The sequence below is a fragment of the Orcinus orca genome, chromosome 7 (assembly GCF_937001465.1).
Source record: "Orcinus orca chromosome 7, mOrcOrc1.1, whole genome shotgun sequence".
NCBI classification, from domain to species: domain Eukaryota; kingdom Metazoa; phylum Chordata; class Mammalia; order Artiodactyla; family Delphinidae; genus Orcinus; species Orcinus orca.
This window is the reverse complement of record NC_064565.1, coordinates 50,959,890-50,984,659: the sequence shown is the minus strand read 5'-3', so window position 1 is coordinate 50,984,659 and position 24,770 is coordinate 50,959,890. Positions and strand designations below refer to the sequence as shown.

General features: G+C 36.2%; 1 protein-coding gene across 8 annotated transcripts in view; it reads right to left on the bottom strand.

The window, feature by feature from the left end:
* SLC4A10 (solute carrier family 4 member 10) overlaps nt 1-24,770 on the bottom strand; it is a 312,534-nt gene that overhangs the window by 36,059 nt on the left and 251,705 nt on the right. For all 8 annotated transcript variants that reach the window (XM_033412564.2, XM_033412571.2, XM_049712769.1 and 5 more), the window contains 2 exons: nt 6,682-6,787; nt 1,076-1,237 (listed from right to left, as the gene is read on the bottom strand). In XM_033412564.2, the coding sequence (XP_033268455.1) occupies nt 1,076-1,237; nt 6,682-6,787 (268 nt within the window). The remainder of the gene's footprint in view (nt 1-1,075; nt 1,238-6,681; nt 6,788-24,770) is intronic.

Here is a 24,770-nt window from a genome sequence, read left to right as displayed (position 1 = left end):
TATTTTTATTGAAGAAGCATAATATTTTAGTTAGTTTATCTGAGCTACAAGTATGGCAGCAGGTAATTTGCACAACAGAGTAAGCAAATTTAAAAGTTATTCTATGTAAGCCAGTTTTTAAAGCCATTTCTCTTTTATAAAGCCTTCATTGAGAAAAATTCTTAAACAATAATCAACAAGATCTGCCTTTTATTAGGCTGCCTTTATGACGCACACACAAACACACACAAAATGCAGGAGTTTGATACAAAAAAATTAATTCTATATTAATCAAATTAAGCTTTGGGGGGAAAAAATGAATCTTCCACGTTACGGAAGGAAGAGGTAAGAAAAACAGAAGTTTCTCTCAAACAGCAGTTCTTAAAACATTTTCCCAGAGTAGAATTTTCATCACAATTTTTAGCTCATCCCTAAAAAGCTTGTTTTCTTGTTTCTTTTCTTTTTCTTTTCTCCTTCCTTCCTTCCTCCTTCCCTCCCTCCCTCCCTTCCTTCCTTCCTTCTTTTTTGGCTGAGTCAGACCTTATAGGTGTTACTTTGCAGTGTTAAATATTGAACTAAGCTGTTTCTCTGTTTACTTTCCTTTCCAAATATGCAGATGCAAACGTGGTGGGTTAGGCGGAGGGACTGACACTTTAAAAATGAAAAAGAGGATAGTGTTCCAATGAGTCTTGCAGGGGCTTTCCCAATTACAGAATGTAACAGTGGCTCCTATGAGGTGTCTGTCAGGCTGGAATAGTTCCCACTGTTCACTGGGCAAGAAAGTGACAATCAGTAATGCAGTGTGTGCTTTTGAGTTCCAAAAATGAAAGTGGGAAAGTGGGAGTTTATCTCTGGGATTTGAAGTTAGGAGATAAGCCTGGAGGGAATGTGTACTCCTAGCACTGTATCACAAAATGCTTTCTCTTACCTCCCTCACCATGCCCACTCCTAAACTGGCAGCTCAATCACACAAAAACCTTTTCGTGGCTCCTTTAACGACAGCAATAGCTCTTTCTTTTGTCCTAAAACACACATGACTCCATAACATGCTTTATGTTGGTTCACGTTTTGATCAGAAAAATTGTAGTCTAAGTACCTTGGTTGGAAAATAGCGGCTAGTCTTGAACTGCTTCAGTGTGGCTGACAGAGTAACTGTGGAAAAGAACAGGATCACTGACCAAAATAGAACATCTGGAACATATGGGTGCTCGTGGCCACAAGCTCGTCCAACATACTCTCCATGCAATGATTTGCATTCCTGCCAGAGGAAGTAAAACAAATGGAGTTATTAAGCAGAAAAGGTGGACACGTTTCTTTCAGAAAACTAACATCTTAAGATCGCTTGCAGTTGAGTTGCTGAAGTTGTTCAGTTATGGCTCCTAGTTGCATAGGTAGTGAGCAATATGAACCACTTCTAAAATTCTTGCCTTTTCAAATTAAGTTTAAATCTATGAAACTAACTGATTTATCAATCACCATCTTAATGAATTTTCACATCAACCCTATAAAATAGGTAGTTGTTATTATTTCTATTTCATGTCTGAGGAAACTGAGGTGTAGAGAAGTTAAGTAATTGGCTATGCGCTCACCGCTGCTGGGTGGCAGCAGAGTTGTGATACAAACATGATATTCCTTTGGTGGGAATATTATTAAAGAAGAACAATGATTTTGTAGAATTATCTAGTCCAAAAGCTCCCAAGAAAGGTGAGAAAAGCAACAAAAAACTATGATACATTATTACTGGAGTGAAACTGAAAGTCAAAGATGGGGCTCAAATTTAAATTATAGAACAAAAGAGAAAAAGTTAGTATAGAAGCAATGCAAAGTTCATATTTACTATGACTTCTTCATGGTCTTTTTTTTTTTTCCTGGTATATATTTTATAAGCCTCTGAAGGATCATTTCTAATTGCTGCCTTAGCCATGAGGTGGCAGCAAAGTCAAAAAAATTTCCTTTCTTGGAGGAAAAAAACTGAGCATTTTAAACATTAGTATTTTGAAATTAAAACTTTTTAAAAACGTTTTGCTTTTTACTATTTTAATTTAAAGATTAGAACACTAAATTTTAATTTTTTATTTCAAAACAGAGAAAAGAATGGTTTAAGTGATCCAGTGACCTTGTTAGTACTTGAGATATCTGGACCTGAACAGAAACTGAATTGTGCCATATACTTAAAGATCTTAGAGAAAAATATGGACTGACGGACTGATCACCAACAGAGACTGTCCAATGAACAAAGTTTCAGGCCCTGGAGTCCTTGTATAGCAGAAAACAAATACCTTCAAAAGATTCTAGACTAAATCACAGATTGTTACATGGTTATCCAAAAACAAACTAGTAAAATCTACTTGGGGCAGCTACCCCTAAGGCTAGGATTCTTGAGAAATATTGTTTGTATACTTTATAATTATCTAAAACAATTCCATTCCCTTTTCTAATCTAACTGCAAATGCTACATTCTTTGCTAGCTAAAGTTGAATTCCAATTATCTATTTTAATACAGAGCACAATGACTTGGCTAATTGAAAAACCAAAGAAAAATCCCCCAGGCCTTAATTATAGCTTTAATTTTCCTTCTCTCAAAACTCTGTTAAAATAGATAAAGTAGCAAAAATGAATCCTTGAATTTTTTAGTCCCGTCTCTTGCCCCTTGTCCAGAGATACTAGTATAGCAATTACTAAGCAAAGTAATGGTTAAGAAGAATGGATAAATACAAAGAGGAGCTAGAAGCTCTGTTGTAAACACATTATCTAAATATTTGTGATCAGTCTTTTGTGCAGATATAAAAGTCCTCCAAGTCTTGGACTTGGCTGGGTCTTGTTCTCAAATCTTAGGAACATAGATACCATTTAAAGGATCATTTAACTGTCTTATAATCTATAATACATTGCCAATAGCTTGCCTAGTTACTTTAATTCAAAGCAAATTTGAAAAGCGTATTTATTTTTTCTTCCTTTTAGGGGGACAGTATGCTATTTAAAAAGGAAAAATTGTGAACTACTAAATTCTACATTTATTTTCTGGTTTATACTAACTGTACCTTTAACACACACACGCACACACACACACACACACACACACACACACACACACACAAGTACTGAGATTTGGAAGAGAAAACTAAATCCAAATCCTGTTCTCTTATTTTGAGTCTCACATATGGTTTCACTTACAAAAATGAAAAACTGCTTGTTGACAAACTCATTTCTACTAATTATTCTTCAACACGTTCTAAGTTTCAGCAGTGTTATAAGTTGGTAAAAATTAAGTTTGATAAAATAAGAAATTAAAGTTGGCATTAGCGTCCTGCCCCTTACTTATATATAAGCTAAATATGTAATTCTGGCACTAAAACGATTCTTAACCAATTGCTAGTTAATTGCTTGTGAATATTTTAAACCTCGCCTAGGAATTCCTTTATAATGACAGATTTTGAGATACTGCTAAAAATATATATAAACATAGAAACTTAAGTGTTCTAGCTTGCTATAAAACACTTGAATTAGGCATTATTCACAATAGCCAAGATATGGAAATAACCTAGATGTCTGTCAATGGATGAATGGATTAAGAAAATGTAGTATAAATATATAACAGAATATCATTCCCTTAAAAAGGAAGGAAATCCTGCCATTGCAACAACATGGATGAATCTGGAGGACATTATGCTGACTGATATAAGCCAGACACAGAAAGACAAACACTATATGATTTAACTTACATGTGGAATCTAAAAATGTCAAACTCAGAAGCAGAGAGTAGAATGATGGTTACTAATGGCTGGGGACAGGGGAAACATGGGGAAATATTGGCCGAAGGGTACAAAGTTTCAGTTATGCAGGATAAATTATGAAGATCTAATGTATAACATGGTGACTATGGTTAATAATATTGTATTAAATAATTGAAATTTGCTGAGAGAGTAGATCTTAATTGTTTTCACCAAAAAAAAAAAAGGTAACTATTTGAGGTGATGGATATGTTAATTAGCTTGATTGTGGTAATCATTCACGTCATATACATATACCGAAACATCATATTGTATACCTTAAATATACAAAATTTTTATTTGTCAATTATACCTCAATAAAGCTGGAAAACAAAATCAACCAAAACAAGATATTTACATTAAATAGTAAATTTGTGATTTGGGACTATTTTTCAAAACGATCATTAAATATTTATTGAACACTTATTATGCATACAGCTGTTTGGGAGAATCAAAGAAAGCTAAAGTTCTTTGCCCTTGCTGAGTTAGCAAGGTATAAATTACAATTAATGAGATATGTAACAATTCAATTAAAAATCATCACGTGAATAATATACAAAGTAGATATCACATGACTATTTTTACAAAACTAGTTATAATAGCCATTAGCACAGTGCTTTATTAATACAATGTTTTTGATGATACTAATGGTTATGCTGAGGAAAGAAATCCCAGAATAACAATTAAGACAAAACAATTTTATGGCCCTCATTGACTTAAAAATTGTAAGGTTTTTTCATTACGTAGCATTCCCTTTGGTGATAAATGCTTTTTCTGGTCAAGATTAGCAATTACCTATTGCAAAAACTGCTTTTAACTAATGAAAAATAATATGAAAATTTCTGCCAGAATGTTAACTCCTAGTACAGAACTTCAAGAAAAAAACCACAGTGCTAGATTTGCTTTGATTGCAAAATATTTTTCACTGTACTCTGCTTGACCCTAAAACTTGTAATATTTAAAATTAACTCATGGCTAGCTAGATCAATTGTGCTATGAGTCTCTTTGAAAGTTATGATTCAGGGTTTGCTATTACATGGAATGAATATTATTATTTAATATTAAATTATTCAAGACTATAAAACACAGAGTAAATTATCATGTTAAATAATTTAGAGATGAGATTATTGGGTTACTGTATTGTAGGGGACACCAAGATGAGGGACAAAAGCAAGGGACTCAAGACATAATATCTTTATAGTTTACAAAAGGGAAATATAAATGGAAGATGCACTGCTGAATGGACCAACCACAATCCCATGTCTAAATTCTGAATAACTGTAGCATTCTTTCTTGTTCAGCTCATCATTTCTTTTACTGATCGATTTAAATGGCTCTCTGAAAGGAAACAGTTTGGTAATGTTACTTTTTCTAAGAAAAATAGGACAGAATAAATGTTAACCATAACAGAAGAAAACAACAAAAGTAAGTGAAGGCTTATTTTAGAGCAAATGACTAGCATAAGAGGAAAAGTAGTAAAATATAGGTCAAGATAGAATTTTAAACAGAAGGTAAGTAATTTGATTTTGATTCTGAAAGAAAATATTTAATGAGGAAAATTGATAAAATAGGCAATAGGTCAAGTGCTCTTACAAGAGTCATGTTTAGAGTTTTATAACATTTGTACAACAAAAAAGATTTCTATGTGTCACTAACTGGTTCACTTACTAAATGATATGTTTTTCATAAAATGAACTAGAATTTATATAGTTTTATGCCCATGGTTATAATGGGATTTGAGCTTATATGGGTAGATAAAGTGGCAGAAGCTTTGGATTGTAATGTTTGTGACTGGGAAGAATAGAGAAGAAACTAGAATGACTCAGATTTTAATACTTATTAAAACCAGAACACTTTCGATTTTTCCAATTATGAGATTTGATTGACCAGAAGTAAAGGATGCAAATGTAGATGGAAAAGGAGGTGCACAAACATTGCAAGAGATTAAGAAGAACTGAGAAATTCAGCTATGAGGGGGGAAAAAAGATACCACAAAAAAAGAGGAAAGCCAAAAATATTTTTAAAGGTATAAGATTTAACTTTGATAGGTGAAAAATATGTTGCCATTCTATTTCTTGAATGGAGGATAAAGAGAAAATGGAAGTAAGAAAATCTTCCTGAGGGAGGTGCCAGAATTTTATTAAGAAAAGTGACTTTTGTTTTTCCAAAAAGTTCAATATTTACACTAAAATATTAGCAAACATCCCCTCCCCCTTAGCATATTCTGAACAGCTGGAGCAGTATTACAGAGTAAAGTAAAAGCATTCTGGGTTCTTTACACAGAAGGCTGACTTAGTTCTGCCATACGGTTTCATTTAGGTCAACACTACTCTTATTTAATGTGCTTTCAGTTAATCTAGTCACATTATGCCATATATGTGTGCTTTCAGAGTAACTCAGGCCTAATAACTACTGGAAAAACTTAATAATGAAAGAAAACCCCAGTAAACTTATGCATACTTGAAATGAATGAAATCAAAACCATCACTTTTATAATAGTATTTGTTTAAAACACTTAGTGGCAATAATTCATTCAAAAAGTCAATAAAAGCCCTTATAGTAATAAGATTCAAGGTATGACCTATTTTTCTTTTTTAAAAATTAATTAATTAATTTATGGCTGTGTTGGGTCTTTGTTGCTACATGCGGGCTTTCTCTAGTTGCGGCGAGCGGGTTGTGGTGTGCGGGCTTTTCACTGCAGTGGCTTCTCTTGTTGTAGAGCATGGACTCTATGTGCACGGGCTCAGTAGTTGTGGCTTGTGAGCTCTAGAGCGCAGGCTCAGTAGTTGTAGCACATGGGCTTAGTTGTTCCGTGGAATGTGGGATCTTCCCGGACCAGTGCTCAAACCCATGTCCCCTGCATTGGCAGGCGGATTCTTAACCACTGTGCCACCAGGGAAGTCCATGACTTACTTTTCAATGTTTCACTTACCGACACAGTTAGGTTCTCCCAAATTATGTCAGAGGCAGAAATATTGGACTCCCTCCATTCCTTCAAAGTATCATTACTAGGATTATGTGGTTCCACACAGTTACACCTGCAAAGGCAAAACAGTGTCTTTTGTGAAGTATCTTTTTGTCACCATACTTAAAACAAATGTGTGATGGGTCCTTCTTCCCCAGTCACAGCCTTCCTCCATCTGAGAGATAAGTAGGTAGGTCATCCTAAACTCCAAAACACACTATTTTCAGACAGAGGACAGATATATTGCTAGGATTAGATCACTTCTAATGTTTCCTGGAATGAGAGGTCATTCCCTCTCTGTCCCCATCAGAGGAAATTTTTTAAAGTGTAGGTTAGAACACAGGGCTTTTGAGGCCTTTTAAACCAAGATGCTTTCTAGACCTTACAACAACCATTTGCCTCTAAATTATAAGTCAAGTGGGAAAAAATTATAAACATTCAAATGTATTATTATAATTACTTATTTTTATTAATACTGTATAACTATATCAATTAAAATTGGAGTTTATAATTCATATTTTAGAGATCATTTAGAATTTTGCAATGTAATTTAAAATTAAAGCTAGGTTGAAGCAAGAACCCTAGGTATCTCAGGATATACTTTCTTTGTGATGAGGGATAGTTCTATTAAAAATCAAACAATCAGTATGCAAAAGATTTTTGAATAGCTACTACATATAAAGTAACATGATGAACGCTGGGTGGGGTAAGAGCAGAGAGAATAGGAAAAAGCTGGGCAAAGTGGTACTGTTATGTAATAAAAAACAGCTTTTGATCTCATGTTCTTTATAACTTTGTAAGTAAATGAGAAGACAAAAGCAAAGATTATCAATAAGTTAATTGTCTTAGATGTTAACTTCAATTTACAAATTGTTTGAAAAATTCATTCATAAGTCTATTATTTGCCCTTCAGAGAGCATTTTCTTATAGAAGCATTTTATAAAAATAGTGGTTGGGCTCTCAGATTAAGCCTCATATATACTACATAACTTGTATATTAGTTGGATTGCTGTTTTAGTGATATTAATTGAACTGTAGAACCCAACTGCCATTATTTCTGTAGGCAAATATATTACAGTCTCTACTTGATAAATTCCTCTGCCTAAGCAACAGTCTCTCTTCTTTTTTTTTTTTTTTTCGGTACGCAGGCCTCTCACTGTTGTGGCCTCTCCCACTGCGGAGCACAGGCTCCGGACGCGCAGGCTCAGTGGCCATGGCTCATGGGCCTAGCCACTCCGCGGCATGTGGGATCTTCCCAGACCAGGGCACGAACCCGTGTCCCCTGCATCGGCAGGCAGACTCTCAACCACTGCGACACCAGGGAAGCCCTCTCTTCTGTCTTTTACATCAGGAATTTTAGTCTGTTCTTTTTTTGACCACCACTCATTCATTTTTCAAAGTGTACTGAGTGTCTATTATTACAAGAAACTCTCCTTGACTTGGGCAATACAGACAGGTATGTTCCTGCTCTCACTAAGAGATGTTAGAATATTCCCCACCTGGGCTCACATGGGGCTGGGCCTCTAAAAAAACAGAGGATTCCAATGAGAAAGTTGTTGATGAGGATTTTAAGGGAATGAGACATGGAAGTATTAGCTACTATGAGCAGCTACAGTGACCACCATGGTATCAGAGGGAGGAAACATAGCAAAAAGGAAACAGTCCCCTGAGATGCAGTAATAGTCATTCATTAATGCAATTTATTCAAATCTATAGGTTCTCAAGTCCCAGATTAGTTGTACATAATCCCAGAACACAGGATTATGTGTCAGAAAGGCCTTTGTCCTTTACTGGCTGTGTGGCCAGGGGCAAATTATTTAAGCACTCTAAATCTTGGTTTCCTCATAAATAAAATGCAGACTGAAATGCTTACCTTGTAGAGCTATTATGAAGAATAAGTAACATGATATATATTAAGTGCCTGGTATACATTTATGCAGTTTTGAAATTGTAGCTGCCATCATCATCATGGTTCTCATCATTATTTTCTGGTTCATTTTTCAGTTTTTCATAAGATGTAATAAAACTGTTAACTTTCAATTAATGTAATACAAAAAAAACACTAGGCTTTTCTCTAACATGCTGATACTCTTTATTTTGCTTCCAGTGCTTTAAAGAGAATTAAATTCTGACCAGCATTAAAACAGTTTTGCTACTATCACTAAGAATCTATCAAAAGAAAGAAAATTCCTGTTTAATTTTGACTCTAGGTCATTAGATCACTAAGCAAATACGGTAAAGATAATATATGAAGAGAGAGAGAATAATTTCATTTAAAAATATCTTAAATTATTAAAAAATAACACTAAAACCATTAAATCACTGAATATTTTCTAAAATTAAAAATCAGGTTTGGCTTCTAGCTTAAGAAAGAGGACTGAACACACATGTTTATTTTCTCATTACCTAGAATTCATTAAGCAAAGAAATAATATAAAAAGAAACATGAGGAGAAATATCAACAAGAGAGATGTAAACAAATGGAATATGAAAAGCATATGAAAGTAGGATGCTTGTAAAAGCAGAACAGAAGAGTAATACTAACAATAATAGTACTTTTATGTTTAATCCTTAAAATAGGTAGTATTAATCACATGAAAATATCAAGGCACGAGTGATGTGGCCAAGGTTACACAGCTAGAAACATCAGAGCCAGAATTTAAACCTAGGCAGTCTGCTCCTAATGACTAACTTAAAAAAAATAGAAATATTTACATAGAAACATAAATATATATACATATTTATATATACATATAAAATTTATAAATTTATATAGGATATATATATATCCTTCCAACTGCAGTAAAGGAAGGACCTGGCCTGCCAAGTAGAATCCCAAAAAGGGTCTGAACTAAGAGAAGATGTTGGGATGAAGGAAAGAGTGTTTTCCAACCTAAGAAAGCAGTGAAAGAACTCTCAGAATGACAAATGTATGGTAGAGCCCAAGAGTGAACCAGGGAAGAAGTGAAATCACAAGATGGCTGAATGGAAAGTCCCAGTGCTCCTTCCCCCATAGAAACTTCAATTTAACAACAATATATGGACCAAAATACTGTGACGAGAATTCCAGAATCCAGTTAAGATGTTGCAGTACCTGAGTGCAAAGCTGTGAACAGCCACATTCAAACGGGTAAGAAGAGCAATTTCACTTTAACTGCATCAGCCCCTCCTCTAAGCTGGCACAGCTCAGCAGTGGTAGAGAATACCCTGGCTTACACTTTTTACACTGGGGGTGAAGAGAAAATAGAGGCTGCATCTGACATTCCAGCTCTTCAGAGGGCTACTGAGGGACTGGTATCTGTCTTGTCATAAAATGTCATAAAATGGCAACTGTCTCACCTCTGAGAGGCCTCTGAGAACAAGAGATAGCAGAGAATCTTGCTACTGTAAGTTCTGTGGTTTTACAGAGGGAGCAAAAGATTATGAGCCCCTGGAAAAAGAAACCAGCAATACTGATTGAGAAATTGCACACATGAGGCTCAGAGAATTTGCATCCCCTTCCCTCCAAGAAAGGGTTAGAGAGGCCCCCAGAATCTCTAGTCAAGCTGATTAATAAGAGTCTTCTGCACAAAGAGCAAGTTCCTAAAGGCTATGAAAGGTGGCTGTTATTTCAAATGTGCCAATCCTAAAACAAAGTTATGGGACACATGAAGAAACAGGGCAACATGGTCCATACAAAGGAATAAAATAAATCAGAAACTTATCTTAAAGAAATAGAGGTATATAAATTACCTGACAGAATTAAAATAACCATTATAATGATACTCTATGAGATCAAGAAAATGATGCATAAACAAAATGAAAATATCAACAAAAAGATAGAAAATATTTAAAAAGAACAAAATAGAAATTTTGGAGCTAAAGAATACAATAATTGAACTAAAAAATTCAGTAGAGGAGTTCAACATCAGACTCAATTAAGCAGAAGAAAGAATCAGTGAACTTGAGGACGGGTCACTTGAAATTATTCAGTCAGAAGAACAAAATGAAAAAAGAATGAAAAAGAGTGAAGAAAGCCTGAGGAACACAGGGGATATCATAAGCAAATCAATATATGCATCATGGGAGCCCCATTAGAAGAAGAAAGAGAATAAGGGACAGAAAGCTTATTTAAAGAAATAGTGCCCCAAAACTTCCCCAAAATGGGGAAGGAAATGACATCCATATTTAAGAAACCCAATGAATTCCAACCATTGTGAATCCAAAGAAATCCACACTAAGACACATTATAATCAAACTGTTAAAAGTCAAATATAGAGAAAATTTCAACAGCAGCAAGAGAAAAGCTAACCACCATGTGCAAGAGAAGTTCCATAATACTACCAGTGGATTTTTCAGTCTGAACTCTACAGACCAGAAGGCAGTGGTATGACATATTCAAAGCGCTAAAAGGGAAAACTTCCAACCAAGAATACTATATCTGGTAAAAAATGGGGGACTTCAAAAATGAAGGAGAAATAAAACCTTCCCAGGTTTCAAAAATAAAGCTGAAGGAGTTCATCACCACTGTATCTGCCTTATAAGAAATGCTAAAGGGAATCCTTCAAGTTCAAACAAAAGGACGCTGAACAGCAACACAAAAACATATGAAAGTATAAAGCTTGCTAATAAAGGTAAGTATATAGACAAATACAAAATACTGTAATGGTGGTACATAAATCACTTTTAATTCTGGTATAGAAGTTGAAGGACAAAAGTATTTTTAGACACTATTACTATAAAAATATGTTAATGGATACACAATATGAAAGGATGTAATTTTTGACATCAATAACATAAAAAGTGTAACAAGGGGGGAGTAAAAGTGAAGAGTATTTGTATGCAATTGAAGTTAATTTTATCAGCTTAAAATAGATTGTTGTAAATATAAGATGTTTTATGTAAGCCCCATGGTAACCAAAAAGAAAATACCTTTTTGTGTAGAACATCCACAAAAGAAAATAAGAAAGGAATCAAAACATATCACTACTAAAAAAAAAAAAAAATCAACAAAACACAAAGGAAGTAAAAAAGAGAGGAAAGGGGGCAGGTGACAAAAATGTTACAAGACAGAAAACAACTAATAAAATGGCAATAGTAAGTTCTTCTCTATAAATAAGTACTTAAATGTAAGTAGATTTTACTCCCCAATCAAAAGACATAGAATGACTAAATGGATAAAAAAAAAGATCTAACTATATGCTGTCTAGAAGAGACTTTTGATTTAGGAACACACATAGAGTGAAAGTTAAAGTATAGAAAACAATATTATATGCAAATGGTAACCAAAAGAGAGCAGGTGTCAGGGTGGGTCATAATCATATCAGACAAATAGACTTTAAGTCAAAAACTGTCAAAAGAGACAAGGAAGGACATTATATAAGGCTAAAAGAGTCAATTAACCAGGAAGATACAACAATTAAAAAGATATACGCACCTAACAGCAGAGCACCCAAATATATGAAGGAAACATTGACAGAAGTGAAGAGAAAGATAGATAGTAACACAATTATATTAGGATATTTCAATACCTCACTTTAAATAATGGATAGATCCAAACAGAAGATGAATAAGGAAACAGAGGACTTGAACAATAGTATAGAGCAAATGAACCTAATAGCATATACAGAACATTTCACCCACCAGCAGCAGAATACACAGAGTTCTCGAACACACACAAAACATTCTCCACAAGAGATCACATGTTAGGTCACAAAACTAGTCTCAACAGATGTAAGAAGACTGAAATCATACCAAGTATACTTTCCAACCACAGTGCAATGAAACTAGAAATCAATAACAGAAGGAAAACTAAAAAATTCACAAATGCATGGAAATTAAGCAACATATCCTTGAACAACCAATGGACCAAAGAAGATATCAAAAGAGAAATTAGAAAATATCTTAAGACAAATGAAAACAAAAACAACATACCAAAACTTATAGGATGCAGCAAAAGCAGTACTAAGAGGGAAGTTTATAGCAATAACTGCCTATATTAAAAAGATGAAAATTCTCAAATAAACAACCTAACTTTAAAGCACAAAGAACTAGAAGAAGAAAAACAAAGGTCAAAGTTAGCAGAAGGAAGGAAATAATAATCATCAGAGCATAAATAAGTGAAATAGAGACTAGAAAAACCACAGTAGAGATCAATGAAACTGAGTTGGTTTTTTAAAAAAACCAAAAAATTGACAAACTTTTAGCTAGACTAAGAAAAAAAATAAAGACTCAAAATTATAAATGAAAGAGGAGATGTTACAACTAATGTCACAGAGATTAAAAGGATTATAAGAGATTACTATGAGCAATTCCAAGCCAACAAATTGCATAGCCTGGAAGAAATGGATAAATTCCTAGAAACATGCAATTTATCAAGAATGAATCATGAAGAAATAGAAATTCTGAACAGACCTATAGCTAGTAAGGAGTTTGAATCAGTAATCAAAAACTTCCCAACAAAGAAAAGCCCATGACCAGATGGTTTCACTGGCGAATTCTACCACACATTTAAAGAACTGATGCCAATCCTTCTAAAACTCTTCCAAAAAACTGAAGAGGAGGGAACACTTCCAAACTCATTTTATGAAGCCAGAATTACCCTGATACCAAAACCAGAAAAAGACATCAAAAGAAAACTAAAAAACAATATTCTTAATGAATATAGATTCAAAAATCCTCAACAAAATAATAACAAACTAAATTCAACAATACATTGAAAGGATCATACATCATAACCAAGTAGGATTTATCCATGGAACACAAGAATGGTTCAACAAACAAATATCAATCATTGTGATACACGACATTAATGGAACAAAGGATACAATCACATGATCAACTCAATAGATGCACAAAAAGCATTTGACAAATTCAACACCCTTTCATGATAAAAACACTCATCACACTAGGAATAGAAGGGAATTAACTCAACATAGTAAAAGTCATATATGACAAGCCCACAGCTAACATCAGAATCACTGGGGAAAAACCAGAAGCTTTTCCTCTAAGATAAAGAACAAGACAAGGATTCTCACTCCTGCCATTTCAATTCAAAATAGTGCTGGAAGTCCTACTACAGAAATTAGGTAAGAAAAAACAGCATCCAAATTGGAAAGGAAGAAGTAAAATTATCTCTGCTTACAGATAACATAATCTAATACAAAGAAAACTCTAAAAATTCCATATATAAAAAAATTGTTAGAAGTAATAAATGAATTCAACAAAGTTGCAGGATAAAAATCAACATTAAAGGGGCTTCCCTGGTGGCACAGTGGTTGAGAGTCCGCCTGCTAATGCAGGGGACACAGGTTCATGCCCCGGTCCAGGAAGATCCCACGTGCCGCGGAGTGGCTGGGCCCGTGAGCCATGGCCGCTGAGCCTGTGTGTCCGGAGCCTGTGCTCTGCAATGGGAGAGGCCACAACAGTGAGAGGCCCGTGTACCGCAAAAAAAAAAAAAAAATCAACATTAAAAAACTCAGTTGAGTTTCTATAAACAACAATGTGCAATCTAAAAAGGAAATTAAGGAAACAACCCCATTTAGAATAGCATCAATAAGAATAAAATACTTAGAAATAAACTTAACCAAAGATGTGAAAGACTTTTACACTTAAAACTATAAAACATTGCTGAAAGAAATTAGAGGACACAAATAAATGGAAAGATATAAATGTGTTCATGAATTGGAAGACTTAATATTGTTAAAAACACCCATATTACCTGAAGTGATCTACAAATTCAGTGCAATCACTACCAAAATCCCAATGACATTTTTTATAGAAATAGAAAAAATAATCCTAAAATTCATATGGAACCATGAAGGATCCTGAATAGTCAAAACAATCTTGAGAAAAAAAGAATGAAGTTGGAAGCCTCACACTTCCTAATTTCAAAATATATTACAAAGCTAGAGTAATAAAAACAGTATGGTACTAGAACAAAGACAGATATATAGACCAATAGAACAGAATAGAGAGCCCAGAAATAAACTCTCACCTATGCAGTCAAAAGACCTTCAACAAGAATGGCAAAGCTGCACAATGGGGAAATGCTGAAGTCTCTTCAACAAATCATGCTGGGAAAATCAGATATCCACAAGCAAAAGAATAAAATTGAACCCTTATCTGACACCATACACAGAAATCAATTCAAAATAAATAAAAGACTTAAACATTAGACCTAAATCTATAAAATTTCTAGAAGAAAATGGGGAAAGCTTTATTACATTGGTCTTAGCAATGATTTCTTGGATATGACACCAAAACACAGGTAATAAATGCAAAAATAGACAGTGGGACTACATTAAACTAAAAAGCTTCTACATAGCCAAGGAAACAATAAGCAGAATGAAAAGGCAACCTGTGGAATGGGAGGAAATACATGCAAACTGTATCTGATAAGGCATTAATATCCAAAATATATAAGGAGTTGCTACAACTCAATAGCAATAAAACAAATCACTCAATTTAAAAATGGACAAAGAAAAATAAAAAATATAAATAAATAAAAATAAAAATGGACAAATGACCTAAATAGACATTTCTCCGAAGAAGATCTACAAATGGTCAATAAGTATATGAAAAGATTTTTGACATCACTAATCATCAGGGAAATGCAAATTGAAACTACAATGAAGTATCATCTCACACCTGTTAGGATGACCAATATGAATGAAACAAAACAAAACAACAGAAAATAAGAAGCATTGGTGAGAATGTGGAGAAACTGGAACCCTTGTGCATGGTTGTTAGAAATGTAAAATGGTGCAGCCACTATGGAAAACACTCTATAGGTTCCACCAAAAAATAAAAATAGAGCTACTACATGATCCAGCAATCCCATTTCTGGATCCAAAGAGAACTGGATCTTGAAGAGATATTGCATTCCCACGTTCATTTCAGTATTGTTCGCAATGAGCCAAGAAGTGGAAACAATCTAAATGTCCATCAACAGATGAATGGATTTTAAAAAGTATAATATATACATACGGAATATTATTCAGCCATTTAAAAAAAAGAAGGAAATTCTGTCATATGCTACAACATGGACGAACATTAAGGATATTGTGCAAAGTGAAATAGAAGGACAAATACTGCATGATTCCACTTATATGAGGTATCTAAAATAGTAAAACTTATAGAAACAGAAAGTAGAATTGTGGTTTCCAGGGACAGGAAGAGAGAAATGGGGAGTTGCTGTTCAATGGGTACAGAGTTTTAGTTATGCACTATGAAAAAGTTCTGGAGATCTGCTGTGCAACATCTGCTGTACTCTACACTTAAACTTTTAATGAAGAGTTAACAGGATAGAATTATTGAATTCTTGGGGAAGCTAGAGGACGTTCAAGCACAGAAGCCCAGAGCAAAAGAAGGCAGTCAGCAATTCCAGGAAAAATAAAAGGCTTTACAAGAAAGACATGTTCCAAAGAGGAAGAAAACTGAAATATATAATGATTTTGAGCAGCTCATGAAATGTTGAAAAAGAAAATTCATTTTACCATGATGTTAAGAACACTGTTGGGTTTTTATTCTTCACTATATATATTTTTAGTTATTTTCTTAGTGGTTGCTGTACAGCTTACCACATACATTATTAGGCTCCATTAATTGCTCGCTGATTGTGCTATTGTTTTTGACAGAAACCTGGGGCATAAAATGCTCTGGTGGTATGATGCAATTAAACTCTAGCTCCTTTGCAGTTGAGGTCATTGTTTGAGGTTCTTCTGGCCCCAAGAGGACTCTCCTTAGCTGTCTCTTTTCCTGGTTCTCTCTGGTATAGTAGCTGGCCTATTGTTTAGCCTGTGTCTCTCATAAAGCTACCTACCTCCTCTTAATTGCTTTTCACCAGAACTTCCATTATTTTTTTAATTTAGTTTAATTTTTATTTTATACGGGAGTATAGTTGATTTACAATGTTGTGTTAGTTTCAGGTGTACAGCAAAGTGATTTAGTTTTATATATATATATATATATATATATATATATATATATATATCTCCCTTCTTTTTCAGATTCTTTTTCCATATAGGTTATTACAGGACACTGGATTGAGTAGAGTTCCCTGTGCTATACAATAGGTCCTTGTTGATTATTTTATATATAGTAGTGTGTATATGTTAATTCCAAACTCCTAATTTATCCCTCCCCCCCACCTTTCCCTTTGGTAACCATAAGTTTGTTTTCTTTCTTTCTTCTTCTTTTTTTTTTAATGTAGTTTCCTATTAAAGGAACTTCAGGTGTGAGGTAGGTCAGGGAGATTTTTTTAAATTAATTAATTAATTAATTTGTTGCATTGGGTCTTAGTTGTGGCAGGTGGGCTCCTTAGTTGCAGCTCGTGGATTCCTTAGTTGCGGCTCACTGACTTCTTAGTTGCAGCACATGGGCTCCTTAGTTGTGGATCACCAGCTCCTTAGTTGCTGCATGCGAACTCTTAGGTGCGGCATGCATGTGGGATCTAGTTCCTGGACCAGGGATCAAACCCAGGCCCCCCGCACTGGGAGCACAGAGTCTTAACCACTGCACCACCAGGGAAGTTCCCATAAGTATGTTTTCGAAGTCTGTGAGTCTGTTTCTGTTTTGTAAATATGTTCATTTTACCATTCTTTTTTTAGATTCCACATATAAGTGCTACCTGCTCTTAAAACAATTTCCAGAGACTTTCTATTATTGCTTTCTAGAATGATTTTCACCAATAAAGTTGTTTCACCAGTGAGAGGGTCCTTAGAGTTCCTTATGCTACCATTCTGGAAGAATGTTGTTTTCTGAATACCATGGGAGTCATGATACTAGAGCCATAGAGAAAAAAATGTAACCTATGCACACTACTTGACTCTAGAGTGAGAAATATTTAAATAGCTATAACTATGTAAAGGTTTTTAAAATGTGGTTATAAAAAAGTTTTTTAGAATCAATCTTTAGGCAAATTGTTTAACACTTAACTATGGTTAGAGAATAAAAGATATGTTAACAACCACTACAATAGAATCAGGGGTAGGGAGATAGAAGGAAGAACAGAGAATTGAAAGGAAAGAATTATTTATCTCTTCTTAAAGTATAAACAATTAATAAACGGAAACCTCATGTAAATAGAGTTGGGAGACCAGATGGGGGAGCCACATGCCCCAAGACAATTTTAGAGCTCAGTAGGAAGAAGAAAGACTTCCTCCTCTTTCCTGTCAAGAGCTCATCCTGGGAGAGGCTGTCACAATTCAGCCAATGAAAAGCCATGGACTGTTTGCTTACTATGGCCCTCCCAACTCCTTTTCCACCTCTAGAAGAGTTCTTCTCTCCATTTTTGCAGGGGGCCTGCACGTTGTTATGCTTGCTGATCCCAAATTGAAATTCTTTGCAGATCCTGAATAATAACCCCCCTTGTTTTGTTTTGTTTTGCTAGAGAAATAACTGGCAGTCTATTTGTTTTAGGTCAACAATTTGATGGCCCTTATGAGGATCCCCAGAAACCCCCCAACAACTCTGAGGCTGGTGAGCAAACAGGTGTGGTACCAACATTGAGCCCTTGTTGCTCACTGCTGTTTTCATCAACCCTGGATTTTGAGGGTTAGTCTTTCTCCTGGATTTGAGCTTCCATCCACTTTGCATTTTGAAGCTCTCCAGGTTTTATTCAGGATCTATTTTAAGGTTTCTTCCTTTCTGGTTAAGGCCTTGCTCTGTATGTGAGTATTCATTTGGCACTTTGGTATGATTTTGAAATCAGACTGTTCCAGCTGGAACTGGCTAGCCTTCGGCCCATTCCTTTTGGAACAGGAGCTGTTCCTCCTGGAACTGGCTAGCCTTTGGCTCATTTCTTCAGGAACAGGGGATGTTTCATTGGAACTGTGCCAGTTCAGCCTTTGGCCCAATTCCATTTCGAATAGGGGCTGTTCTATTGGAACTGTGCTGAGCAGCTTTTGGCCTGGCTCCTCTGGGACTAGACTGTTCCCTTAGAACTGGCTGGTATTAGGCCTGCAGGTTATTGGGGCTGTTTAAGCTATTTCAGCTATTGAGCTTCTTGAAAATTATTCTCTTACTCTAGAGAAACCCTCCAAGAAATGGGATCCCAGTTATCTAAATATTTTGAGGGTCCCCCTCTTACAGGGACCCTGGCCAATTTTTGTTTGAAAACCACGACTCTTCCTCAGGCACATTTCTAACTAAATGGACTGACCCAATCAAAGGCAATTTACAGTATCAATGGCGATTATGAGGAACTTTTTATATCTCCAAACTTAACTTTTCTTAAAGCTGAATTGGACAACCATAGCTCTAAAATTTCCAAAACTGAATGGAATGCATATTTCAATTGGTAATTTGAGGGTTCCAAATGTTATCAAGAGCCTAAAACCGCCTCTCTGCAAAATAGGACTTTAAGTTTTACTGAGGCAAACAAAGAAAGAAAGATAAAATGGCTTCCTAAGCCTCATGCTCTTCTTCTTTGGCTTCTTTATCTCAGGCTTTGCCTCTGGTGCTACCTTCCTCCTTTCCTTCTATGCCATATACAGCTCCTCTATACCCTCAGTTCCACCATACTAATTCTCTCACTGAAGTTCCCTTTTTCTCTGAAACTCCCCACTCCCTTTTCCTCTGAACTTGTCCCTTAAAATTAAGCCTTTCGAGGATCCAGAGGCTAAACCCTTAATTTCTTATACTCCCTGGATTAAAGGTGAACTGCCAGCCATAGTCAAAGATTTTCCCAGAGTAAATGAAGATTCTCACAGATTTGCTGAGGAATTTAATATAGTCAGTCAAATTTATCAACTGGGTTTCTCTGACATATCAGCTAGTTCATATACTTGTCAGTGAAGGCCAGGTTCAGCATTGGAGGAAAAATGCTAATTGGGAAAATCTTAAAAGATCTCTAGAATTACAACCAGAGACCCACCTACTAATTTATTATATGATCAGGCTCAGGAAATTGCTAGGTGTCTTCATAGGGCAATTTCTAGGGCTTTCCCAAAGCCTATTGATTAGAACAAAATTCAGACTTATACACAAAATTCTGATGAATCTGTTCATTACTATTACAATCGACTTCAGATTATTTTTTAAGAAAACTCTGGTCTTCCTTCAGATGTTGTTTCACCAAGGTAGCTTTTAACTCTATGTTTTTTAGTGGGGTGAACCTGGATCAGCCCACTGAATAGGGTGCAATGGGAAATTGTGTTCACTCTAGATTTAGTTAATCTGGCAAACCAGCTCTCTCACACTCTAGAGGAGTCACCTAAAAGGGAGACCACTAAAATTCTTAATCTTCAACTCCAGCAAAGTAAGCCCCCTAAATGAAACCAAAACCCTCCTAGTTTCTGCTATTATTACAAAGAGCTAGAACATCAGAAAGGAGATTGGTACAAATGTACCTTCAGCCCTCTAACCAATGTCCTCTCAATTCTCAATGACATGGCTCCAAAGAACTACAGGGGCTCTTCGCAATCTTCTTCTTAACTGGCTTAGAGAAACATTTCTCCAGATTGAGGATGAAATTCTTCCAGTCCTAACTGACAACAGAGCCACACTCTTGGTGCTCAGCCCCACTACAACAAAGTGGCCCCTGCCTCGGTGTACTAAAACAGTCCAAATAGTGGGGATCTCTAATGAACCTCAAGAGGTTCCTGTCTCTAAACCTATTCCCTTTTGTTTAGGCTCTTTGGGAGATACACACCCTTTTCTCCTTAGTTCTTCTACCTCTAAGCATTTGTTAGGCTGAGACTTCTTAGAGAAGTATCATGCCAGAATTTCTTTCTCCCGAAAGGAGTAAATAATTCTAGGACTTCACAGTAGTCATTAAAGCAGCCAACCAGGTGAATTAAATGACCCTTTGACATCTTTTATTTGCTTTGTCTCTGATGGTACTAGAGTTGAATTCAGGAAACACTGATCATTTTTCTCTGTTGAATCAGCTACCACCCTCCTCAGGGAGAAAACCTCCAGCTAATATTGGCAAAATTCATAGCACAACTTTCATCAAGATTCAAACACATCCTTCAAAACTTCTTCCTGGAATTAATCAATAGCCTATAAGTAAAGAAGTCCTTCAAGTTATAAAGCCCATAATAAAAGCTTACAAGGCTCAAGGCTGCATTATCCCTTGTATTAGGTCCTATGATACTCCTATTTTGGGGGGTGGGGGTTGAGAGTTTATTCCTTAAGTAAGAACCAAGCTTAATTTATTCACAAAAGAAAAAAGAGTTGAGGCAAGGGGAAAGACAAGTTTTACACAAAATTACAACAATAACTCCCTTTGGTAAAATGGGTGGAGGTTTGGGCTTCCCTGGTGGCGCAGTGGTTGAGAGTCCGCCTGCCGATGCAGGGGACACGGGTTCGTGCCCCAGTCCAGGAAGATCCCACATGCCGCGGAGCGGCTGGGCCCGTGAGCCATGGCCGCTGAGCCTGTGCGTCCGGAGCCTGTGCTCCGCAAAAAAAAGGGTGGAGGTTTGTCTAGGATGTCAAAGCAATAAACAATATTGTTATCCCTTGACAACCTGTCATTTCTAACCCTCATATGATGCTAACATCCATTCCCATTGGAAATAAATTCTTTACTCTAATTGATTTATGTGGTACATTCTTTGGTATTCCAGTTGAAGCTAGCCAATACTTTTTTGCCTTTACTTGGGAAGAAAAACAATTCACCTGGACAGTAATGCCTCAGGGTTTTACTGAGAGTCCTTTTTATTTCTCACAAATTCTGAAGGCTGATCTGGTTGACATAAAGTTCCCTGGGGGTTCTGCTTTGTTGTAATATATGGATAACTTGCTTCTTTGCTCTCTGTCTCAAGCCTCCTCACAGGAAGACAGTATCCATTTGCTAAAGCTTTTAGCCTTAAAGGGACATTAGGTTGCCAAGGAAAATTGCAGTTTTCCCAAGCCCAGGTTTGATATTTGGGGCATCTGATATCAGAACAAGGGTTACACTTAAATTTAGATAGGCTTCATGGTGTCCTAAGTTTCCCAAAACCCAAAACTAAGCACCAACTGCAAGGTTTTCTCTGGCTAGCTTGTTACTGCTGAAATTGGATTCCAATTTCTCTCTTATGGCCAAACCTCTGTATTTTTTGATAAATAACAACCCTGACCCAATTTTATGGGAAGAATAAGATGATACAATATTTTAGTACTTAAAGGAGAGTTTGATAAAGCCACCTGCCCTTGGGCATCCCTATTCTCAGATTCCCTTTTCCTTTGTGTATGTGAAAGGGAAGGGAATGACTTTAGGGTACTCATCTAAAAACAGGTCAATGGGACCACCATTGACCCCTTGGGTACTTTAGCTAGTAACTGGATCCTGTGGCAAAAGGACAACCCCCCCTTGCCTTAGAGCCATTACTAACACCACTCTTTTGGTTAAGGCCACTGAGAAAAATGTTGTGGGATCCCCTTTAACAATTTTTGTACCTCATCCAGTAGAAGCCCTCCTGATGTCTCAATCCACTCAACATTTCTCAGTTGGCTACCTCATCTCCTACGAAGTCCTTCTGTTAACTCCTCCTCTTTTATGTTCTAATAACCTTAACCCTGCTACTCTTTTCTCCTCTTTCATTGATGAAGTCTTTCAAAACTGCTTAATGCTGGTGAATCACCTCCTGACTCCTCGTGATGATCTGCAGGAAATTCTGCAGGAAATTTTGGTAATGCTGACCTCTCATGGTTCACTGATGGTTCTTATTTTAAAGGTAAAAATGGCAAATATTGTGCTGGCTATGCTACTGCAACTGCCTTTGATAGTGTTGAGGGAGTATCTTTTCCTCTGGCTACTTTAGTCCAAAAGGCTGAATTATACACTCTTACATAGGCTTGTACTTTAACCAAGAGCAAAACTGCCAATATTTATACACATGGTAGATATGCTTTCAGAGTAGCTCATGATTTTTTAATATTATGGAACAATATGGCATCCTTACTTCTAGTGGAAATAAAGTTTAAAATGGCCCCTATGTTCAGGGATTATTGGATGCATTACTTTTATCTGACACTTTAGCTATTATCAATATTCTGGGTCATTCTAGACTTGACTCTCTGAAAGCTAAGGAAAATTACCTTGCTTACATTTTCACAAGGAATGCTGCCCTTAAAGGAACCAACAGCAGCCAACCCTTTTCACGGTCCAAAGGGATATTTCTCCAAATGATAACTTAGAAAAACTGGCTAGAGAAGCCCAACAATTGACCTCAGAAAAGGAAAAACAAGATTAGAAATTCAAGAATTGTTGGTTTGATAAAAAGAGAAAGTTCTGGTTTGGACCAAATAACAACCTAGCCCTACTGGAGACTCTAAAATTCCCACTCCTCACCACTGTACATGCATTAAATCTTTGGTCTACTGACAAAATGATAGCTTTCGTGAATCAATATTGGTAGGGAAACACTAACAAAGCCACAAAAAGTGCCTACTTTACTTGTCCTGCTTGTCTGAAATACAACCCAGGGAAGCCTGCTTTTACTGTTCCTGGACATTTTAAACTGCCTAATGGACCATTCGAGGTCTGGCAAATGGCGTCACACAATTTCCTCTGTCTCATGGATATAAGTATGTTTTAGTCATAGTCTGCATACTTTCACACTGGACTGAAGCTTTCCCTTGCAGACGAGCTACTGCCTCTCTGTGACTAAAGTCCTTTTGGAAAAGATTATGCCCAGTAAGAGAACTCTTGAACTTCATAGCCATGCCATTTCACTAGTCAGGTACTTCAACAAGTCTGTGCTGTTTGGCTGGTTTTACAACACTTTCACTGTTCTTATCACCCTCAATCCTCTGGTTTAGTTGAATGCATGAATGGCATTATTAAGACTCAGTTGGCAAAACTTGTAGAATCTCTCCAAATACCTTGGCCAAAAGCATTGCTGTTGGTCTTTTAAAAATCTCAGATCCAGCTCTTTGGGAATTCATAAACTCTCACTCTTTGAGATAGTCACTGGATGCCCAATGCATGTGGCTCCTAACTCTTTTGACCTACAGCTGATAAAAGGAGAGATATTCCAATACTGCAAAGGCCTAATTACTTCTATTAAAAATAAAAAAGTATTTTCGTAGAGCAATCTTTTCAGAGTGCACTCTCAAGAGACAAAGACTTTGAGCATCACACCTTGAAATCTGAAGATTTTGTCTATTGGAAAAGACACATCCAGAAGGACTCTCTTCAACCTTGCTGGAAAGGTTGAACACCTATCAGGTGTTGCTAACTGACCCTTGTGCCACCAAACTCCAGGGAATAGACTCAAGTTCACGTGACACACCTAAAGAAAGCACCAAATCCTAATTGGACTTGCACATTATCTGTTGACCTCAAAGTAAAGATTTCCCAGAATTGAAGCAGATGACATCTGATGAGACATCTTTTCCCAGATATCTAAACCAGGCCTATTGGATGTCTGTCACCAAACCTTTGATGATGACATGTGCTTCAGATGATCTCCAGTGTCTGTGATCTTGATAACATGGACTTTAGATAAAAAGTGTCTGAGAGTTCTTCCTCCTACATCTCCTTGTTACTCAAATGTGACCTCAGTAGGTTTCAAATTTGTGCACTTTCCTTCCAACATGGGACACTATACTCAGGTAAGGTCCTTCCTTGGAAGGAGGACCAAAAGGCTTCCAAAAAGCCACTGAAACCAGAAAACCTGACTCTTGACCAGCAGTGCTTTCAGAGAAAGATCTTGATGAAAAGGGGAAAATGTAAAAAAATGATAAACAGAAACTTCAACTAAATAGAGTCAGGAGGGGAAGCTCTCATGCCCTATGACAATAGCAGAGCCCAATAGGGAGAAGAAAGACTTCTCCTTTCCTGGCAAGAACTCATCCAATGAGATTGTCACAACTCAGCGAATAGAAAACGATGGACTATTTGGTTACTACGGCCCTCCCAATTTCCTTTTCCCCTCTATAAAAGAGTTCTCTCATTTTTGCAGGGGGCTTGCACGTGGCTTGCCATGGTTGCAGATCCCAAATTGCAATTCTTTACTGACCTTGAATAAACCCATTTTTGCTAGAGAAATAACTGGCAGTCTATTTGTTTTAGGTCAACACAAAGTAGAAAGTAAAGAGAATTATCTACAACTCGTGGAACAAGAAATAGAGGCTTATATACG